General features: G+C 66.0%; 2 protein-coding genes across 3 annotated transcripts; one reads left to right on the top strand and one right to left on the bottom strand.

Moving 5' to 3' along the window:
* The first annotated feature begins 45 nt into the window (after nt 1-45).
* On the top strand, nt 46-4953 carry RAD9A (RAD9 homolog A (S. pombe)). Of its 2 annotated transcripts, XM_012725295.1 has the most exons (10): nt 46-111; nt 430-558; nt 940-1054; nt 1136-1235; nt 2606-2715; nt 2796-2905; nt 2978-3042; nt 3126-3263; nt 3902-4094; nt 4167-4953. In XM_012725295.1, exons 1-10 carry the CDS (start codon nt 73-75, stop codon nt 4260-4262), a joined length of 1095 nt encoding a protein of 364 aa, XP_012580749.1. In that variant the 5' UTR covers nt 46-72; the 3' UTR covers nt 4263-4953. The 2 variants fall into 2 exon arrangements, with proteins under 2 accessions (XP_012580749.1, XP_012580748.1); XM_012725294.1 differs by having other exon boundaries at nt 2796-3042.
* PPP1CA (protein phosphatase 1, catalytic subunit, alpha isozyme) lies at nt 4730-7014 on the bottom strand (the record flags this gene model as incomplete). The annotated part of the gene is made up of 6 exons (XM_012725123.1): nt 4730-5177; nt 5273-5407; nt 5486-5709; nt 5968-6072; nt 6510-6740; nt 6864-7014. Coding segments are annotated over 6 exons (957 nt in total), but the record flags the coding sequence as incomplete, so codon positions are not given.
* Nucleotides 7015-7385: the final 371 nt, after the last annotated feature.

The raw sequence follows: 7385 nt of genomic DNA, 5'->3' as shown, positions 1-7385 counted from the left end.
GGCCGGCGGCGCCGCCTGACCGCGCTCTCTCTGCCCGCAGTGCTCGGCAAGGCCGTCCACTCCCTGTCGCGGATGGGGGACGAGCTCTACCTGGAGCCCCTGGAAGACGGGGTGAGGGGCTGGGCTGAGGGGTTGGGGTGGGGGCGCGGGCAGGGACCCCTGGCCCGGCCTGGCCCCAGCTCCCCGCAGGCGGCCGCCGGGTCTGCCCTGGGTCCGCCGCCGGGTGGGGGTGTGCGTCAGTGTCACCCGGCACCCCCCAGGCCCGCGCAGTTGCGAGCAGTGGCCCTCTCGTGCCCCGCGGCGCCGGGGCTGGCCTGGGTGCTCAGGCTGTGCAGCAGTGCGAGGCCTGGGGCAGGCCCTGTGCTGGAGGCGCCTCACCAGGCGGGCCCTGCCCCTGACGCTGCCCTCCCCTGGCCTGCACCGGCCCAGCTGTCCCTCCGGACTGTGAACTCCTCCCGCTCGGCCTATGCTTGCTTCCTCTTCGCCCCGCTGTTCTTCGAGCAGTACCAGGCGGCCACCCCGGGGCAAGACCCCTTGCGCTGCAAGATCCTGATGAAGGTGAGGCCCCCTCAGCGGCCCCACGGCACCCTCCAGGAACCTCCACCACAGGGCCTGCCCCCGGCCGCTATGAGATGCTAACTGGGGAGCGGTGTGCAGGGCTGACCCAGGGCAGGCTGCAGGGAGAGGCAGCGGGTGGTGGAGCTGTGGCCAGATGCAGGGCTCTGCAGGTCCTGCGGAGTGTAGGGACTAGGAGCCGGGCCCGGCCAGGCGAGCGGCCTTTGCAGGCGGGCCAGATGCATGGAGGTGAGAGCGAGGGCCTGGAGGCTGTCGCTATCGGCAGCGGCGGGGGCTCCCTCCTGGGCCATGGGGCCGAGGGCACAGGGGCCGGGGCCCACTGGGCCAGGAGGCTTGCAGCACCCAGCCGACATCTCCCCCCAGTCCTTCCTGTCCATCTTCCGCTCGCTGGCCTTGCTGGAGAAGACTGTGGACAAGTGCTGCATCTCCCTGAACGGCAGGGGCAGCCGCCTTGTGGTCCAGCTGCACTGCAAGTATGGTGAGTGGCAGCTGGCCAGCCCAGGGGTGCCGGCGGCGGGCTGGAGGCCCTGAGGCCCACTGAGACTGTCTGTCCATCCAGGGGTGAGGAAGACTCACAACCTGTCCTTCCAGGACTGCGAGTCCCTGCAGGCTGTCTTCGACCCCGCTGTGTGCCCCCACGTGCTCCGCGCCCCAGCCAGGTGAGCACAGCCCGCCGCCAGCGAGCCCTGGGTCTCAGGCCGCGAGCTTGGACTCGAGAAGGCAGCGCCTTCACTCTCCTGCAGGGCTGTGAGCCGCAGGTCACCCCGCCCAGAGGGCGCTCTGGGCAGAGGCAGGGTGGAGGGGCTTTAACCCCAGCCTGTCTGCTCCGCCTCAAGCCTCTCAGACCTTTCTTTGTAAAAATGTATTTCTGTGTACAAGAATTGGGGTATAGGCCAGAGGTGTGGGGGTGAGAGGATTCCCCAGAGACAATGGGGAGCATAGCAGGCAGATCGACTCAGTCACACTGCCGAGGGGAGCAGTGGGGACATAGGAGGGGTCTGCTGTGCTCTGTGGTCACTCCCTGGCCGGGGATTGAACTCAGGCTGAGCCCCTGGGGTAGCTTCACAGTGCTGAGACTTGACCCTGTGCCACCAGGGAGGCCCTGAGGGCAGGTCCCTGGCTGCCTTCAAAGATCCTCAGACTTGCACAGCTTCAAGGTTCCCTTTTTAGTGTCAGTGGCTTAGATACGAAAGTGCACCTCTGGCCCCTCATCGTTCTGGGGTGCTCCCCGGTAAGGGCAGCCTCTCCCACCCGCACTGCACCCTTGAGGAGCCCAGCCGGGCAGACGGTCCTGCTCGAGAAGGGCTGTGCCAGTGAGCCCTGCTGGGACGCAGCCATTCGGGACAGGCGGGCACTGAGGGGCAGCGTGGCAGTGGGGCAGTGGTGCCAGGCCTGGGCCTACAGGGGGCTCTCCGGGCAGTGGTGCCAGGCCTGGGCCTACAGGGGGCTCTCCGGGCCTCACGCAGCCCTCGGGTGGGCTGGGGCTTGCTCAGCTTTTAGGATGCAGTGACTGAAGGGCCCAGTCGTTTCTGGTTCTGTTGGGGCAGCGGTGGGTAGAGGAGGGAGACCGTTGCCTGCTGGACTTGGAGCTCCCTCTCCGCTCCAGCGAGCAACTTTTCCTCTTCCTCAGAGACAGTTTCACTTACATATAAAAGCAGATGCCAGCTCTGCTCCATTTGTCTTGAGGCAAATTCCAGCTGACATTTCATCTGTAAATATTTATCACTGTGCTTCCCTACAAGGATTGAAGGCCTTTTGTGAGGCAGCATCCGAGGGGCTGTGGAGCCCCCCCCCCCAGGTCTGTTGCTGGCGTCTTGGGAGCGCCCACCCACCCAGCCCTGGCCGTGGACTTCCCCCCCCCCAGCAGCCTGGGAGCTTTGCTGGGGCAGGGCCTGTCCCGCTTACCCGGGCCTCCTCCCGGGGCCTCGGCCTGCCCACGGCCATTCTCCTAGAACGTGACCCGGTCACAGAACCTGAGACCGAGCGCGGGGCAGGGTGGCCTGGCTGTGACACTGGGCCCTCCCTGTAGGGTCCTGGCTGAGGCCGTTCTGCCCTTTCCCCCTACACTGGCCGAAGTGACGCTGGGCATCGGCCGCGGCCGCAGGGTCATTCTGCGCAGCTACCAGGAGGAGGAGGCAGGTGAGGCCGGACTTGGCTGGGACAGGGGCAGAGCGGGTGGGAGGGAGGTCGGGCCCCCGCCACGTGGCTCTGCTCCCCAGACAGCACCGTCAAAGCCATGGTGACCGAACTGAGCCTCGGGGAGGAGGATTTCCAGCAGCTGCAGGCCCAAGAAGGGGTGGCCATCACTTTCTGCCTCAAGGAATTCCGGGTGAGGCTCCCCCGGCTCCCCCACCCTGTCCTCCCTACCTGCCTGGCCTTACCCTCTGCCTGTCTCCTGCAGGGGCTCCTGAGCTTTGCAGAGTCGGCAAACTTGCCCCTTAGTGTTCACTTTGATACTCCGGGCAGGTAATTCCCAGTATGGGTTGAGGGAGCTGCGGGGGGGCCGGAGGCCAGAGGGCTCTGACCCTGCCTGCCCGTCGTCCCTCCAGGCCAGCCATCTTCACCATTGCGGACTCTCTGCTAGATGGCCACTTTGTCCTGGCCACGCTCTCAGAGCTGGACCCGCCAGCCCAGAACTTGCACTTCTCTGAGCTCCGCAGGCCGGCGCCTCGGCTCCCGGCTCACAGGTGAGCACACCCCCACCCCCAGCCTGCGGCTTCCAGCCCCCCAAGCACACTTCCTGCCCGCCCAGCCCCTCGGGTCCTCAGCTTCCAGCCCCACAGGCCCAGCCTTCCCGGTCAGCTGTGCTCAGAGAACCCTCCGCCCAGGAAAGTGTCCCCAAGGTGGGGCTGGCTTCCTTCTCTGGCAGGGGCCCGAGGCCCCCCCCTCTGAGCCTCCTCCCAGGCCAAGGAGGGAAGGGGTTGCTGGGGTGGGGGGAGCAGGTGGCTGCAAGGGCAGGTGGGCTGGGGAGGATGGGCCCAGCCTAGCTGAAGCAGAGGAAGCTGGGTCTGGCCCCCCGCCCAGCCCGTCCCTGGGCCCCAGAGCTCTCCAATTCCTGCGCCCTGGGGAGGTGGGGCTTGGACCCCAGACACCCCACTCAGTGGACGTGCTGCTGAGGAAACTGGCCTCTACCTGAACTCCATCAAAGGACTCCAGCCCACCCCCTCCAGGAAGCCACTACTTAACCCCTACATCCTCCCCTCCAAAGAAACCAGGAAGTAATAAAATCCAGAAATCAGGAGTGGTCAGGAGACCCCAGTCCTCCAAGGTGGGCTCCTCTGTGCTCCGTCTCCTGCTTAGTCACCGACTCGGTCTCTGCCCGCAGTATGCCCCCCCCGGACGACTTTGCTAATGATGACATCGACTCCTACATGATTGCCATGGAGACCACTCTGGGCAGCGAGAGCTCTCGAGTGCTGCCCCCCGTCGGTGCCCCATCGGGCCCCCACTCTGAGAAGGACGATGAAGACGAGGAAGCTGAACCCAGTACAGTGCCCGGGACGCCCCCCCCCAAGAAGGTAGGGCTGGAGGCCGAGGCAGGGTGGGGGCCGGGCGCAGCCTCCCCACTCACTCAGCCTTTGTTCTTCCAGTTCCGCTCCCTGTTCTTTGGCTCCATCCTGGCCCCAGCGCTTTCTCCCCAGGGCCCCAGCCCGGTGCTGGCCGAAGACAGTGAGGGCGAAGGCTGAGCTGAGAACCGCCTGTCGAGGCCCCGGAGTAGGTGGACCGGCAGCCACCCCCCACCCGGCTCCTGTGCCCTGGCGGGGTACAGTGGGCCGGACTGGCGCTCAGCTAGCTGGTCTTGGCTAGCCCCAGCCCCCAGCTGTGGCCGCCTGGGCCTTTCCCCTTCTCCCAACTAATCATGTCTGAACAAAGGGCCTCAGCCTGTGGCTGGGGCTGGGCTCTGCTTCCTCTCAGCTCACCTGTTAGGAAACAAAATCAGTGATCCGCCTCCTGCCAGGAGTGACCTGACCCCACAAGTCCCGGGCACGCCTCTGTGGTCTGAGGTGGCGCAGGCGGCTGCTTTCCTGATGCTCGTGTGCCCTGTCACAATTCCGAGCCTCTGGCCCCGTGCCTCCAGGCCTGCCTTTCCCAAGTGGCTCCGGGCAGAAGGGCTGTCGGCCCAGAGTCTGGGACAAGGGAGACAGAGGCCGTGGCAAGAATCCAGCTTTGACCTTTATTCAAGAGACCAGATGGGTTGCCCCAGGAGCCGGCTGCCAGCCCCAAGGACGAGCAAGGCTGGAGCCCCACAATCTGGCCCCGCTTTGCCCTGAGCTGCAGCCTCAGCCCCAGGACCCTGCTTGCAGCCACCCCTGGCACAGCAGAGGGGCCCCGGGGGTCTGGATGCTGCTAGTGATTCATTAAAAAAAGAAAAATACACCAAGGTTCCATGTTCCCCATGACAGGTGGGCCTGCGGCCAGCGTGGGCGGCCCTCATAGCCACTTGATTCTGTACAGTCCACCACCAGGGGCAGAGGACAGGCCCACGGAGGCTACTTCTTGGCTTTGGCGGAGTTGCGGGGTGGGGTGATAGGCCGGCCTCCGGGGTTCAGGCCGCTGAACTGCCCGTACTTCCCCTTATTCTTGTCGGCGGGCTTGAGGATCTAGAACAGGCAAGGTCAGTCAGGGTCTCCGAATCAGCATACAGGGGAAGGCCCGTCTGCCCCACCCCCACCTGCTCCACCCCCACCTGCCCCACCTGGAAGGAACACATCAGCGTCTCGTCCACGCTCATCATGGCGCCTGCGTTGTCAAACTCGCCACAGTAGTTGGGAGCCGAGAAGAGTGTCACCAGCTGCCGCTTGGCAAAGAACTCATAGCCGTCCTCTACCACCTGAGCAGAGAGGCCGTCAGGGAACGGGCGGCTGCCAGGGCCCATCCCCGCCCCCAAGGACCAGAACTGGCAGCCCACCTGGTGCGCCCGGCAAATGAGGTCCAGGTCGTGCTTGTGCAGGAACTTGGCCACCACCTCAGCCCCGAAGGTGAAGGAGACGCCACGGTCATTCTCGCCCCAGCCCTGCACATCCTTGTCGGGGTCCGACCACAGCAGATCACACAGCAGCCCCTGGTCAGGCACGTCCGTGGGCCTCATGATGCGCCTGATCTGCTCCATGGACTGCAGGTCTGGGGACAGGCCTGAGGGACGAGGCCCGGGTCACCACCTCACACGGGCCTCAGAACAGCCCCCCACGCCCCAGATTCCCGGCCGGCAGAAGCCCCTCCTGGCAGATAGAGCTGGCGCCGAGCGAACCCTTCACAAGGGCCAGGCTCCAAGAGCCAGCCCGGCCTGGCCAGGCCGTGGGCCGCCTGGAAGAGGCAACTTCCAAGCCCAGACCCCAGGCAACTGGCCACAGGTCCTCCAGCTGGCCCTTGCACAGGCCCAGAGCCCCTCACCTCCGTGGCAGCAGAAGATCTTCTCGTCCACGATGGCGGCGATGGGCAGGCAGTTGAAGCAGTCGGTGAATGTTTTCCACAGCTTGATGTTGTAGCGCCTCTTGCCTGCCCAGAGAAAGGGGTGGCTGGGAGGAGGCCGTGCACCCACCCATCTGCCCAGGGACCTCAACCATGCAGACACGCCGGGAAGGAAGTCCCAGCAGCAGTGTCCACAGGAGCCCCAGAGCAAAGCTCTGGAATCCCCTAGGTTGTCACCCCCACCCAGGCCAAGGCCGGGTCTGGCTTATGTCCACTCAGATCCGTGCAGCGCAGTCCAGTCCAGTCCAGTTGGGTCTAGATGGGCCTCGAGCGCCTTAATAAGAGAGCTACTGGGGGAGACCCTGCTCGGGGTGGCAGCCACCGCAGACGCTCCGGGGCCGGGCCCCGTGCCAGGGCAGGCGGGCAGATGACAACTGACATGGCCTCTGAGAGCTCCTGGCCTGTGAGGGTCCCCGACGAGTGGGGCCCCTCTGGGGCGGGGCTGCCCAGACACTGCCACTCACACTCATCGTAGAAGCCGTAGATGCGGTTGATGCTGGCACACTCGTGGTTCCCGCGGAGCAGGAAGAAGTTCTCGGGGTACTTGATCTTATAGGCCAGCAGCAGGCAGATGGTCTCCAAGGACTGCTTGCCGCGGTCCACGTAGTCCCCCAGGAAGAGGTAGTTGCTCTCCGGAGGGAAGCCGCCGTACTCGAACAGGCGCAGCAGGTCGTAGTACTGGCCGTGGATGTCGCCTGCGGCCCGGGGACAGGTCAGTACTGGCTGCTGGGTCTGGACTGGCCCAGAGTTGAGGGGGAGGGATGGGAAAGGGAAGGGTGCTGCTTCAGGAAACCGAAGGGGCCTGGGGAGGGGCTCACCGCAGATCTTGAGGGGCGCCTCCAGCTCCAGAAGGATGGGCTGGCTCAGGAAAATCTCCCTGGACTTCAGGCACAGGCCGCGGATCTCGTTCTCTGTCAGCTGCACATTCTTTCCGGGCCTCGAGCCCTGCACTGGGGGCGGCAGGGAGCGTCAGGACCCCCGTCGGCCAGAGGCGGGCCGGGGAGCCACAAGGGTGGTCCCAAGGGCACTTCTGGGGGCGCTTGCTTGGGCCTCCTGGGCCCCTCGTGGCGCAGGGGCAGCTGTTGCTGCTGCGTGTCCGGGCCCTCGCTCGCGCCTCGAGGACGGCCCGAACGACCCACAGGGCACTCCCGAGGGGACAGCTGTGTGCAGGGGCCTGCCACCCCAACCTCGAGGCGCAGGACCCCTTCCCGGGGCACTGCGCCTCGAAGGTTTCTCGCGCGCCCCCCGAGCCCCCAGCCCCAGAGAGAGGCCCGGCCCCGCACCCCTCGCCGGAACTGGCCCGACCCCCGGGTGCGCCCGTGGGGGGGCTGGAGGCCGCG

Source organism: Condylura cristata, unplaced genomic scaffold (assembly GCF_000260355.1).
Source record: "Condylura cristata isolate star-nosed mole 26May11 unplaced genomic scaffold, ConCri1.0 scaffold00015, whole genome shotgun sequence".
NCBI lineage: Eukaryota > Metazoa > Chordata > Mammalia > Eulipotyphla > Talpidae > Condylura > Condylura cristata.
Note: the sequence above shows the minus strand (reverse complement) of the source record. Positions and strands in the feature narration are given on the sequence as shown.

Coding starts and splice junctions, on each gene's coding strand:
- RAD9A (XM_012725294.1), top strand. CDS start 73: ATGGGGGACGAGCTCTACCTGGAGCCCCTGGAAGACGGG. Junction 3,043..3,125: donor CACTTTGATACTCCGGGCAG/GTAATTCCCAGT, acceptor TCGTCCCTCCAG/GCCAGCCATCTTCACCATTG. Junction 4,095..4,166: donor GGACGCCCCCCCCCAAGAAG/GTAGGGCTGGAG, acceptor TTGTTCTTCCAG/TTCCGCTCCCTGTTCTTTGG.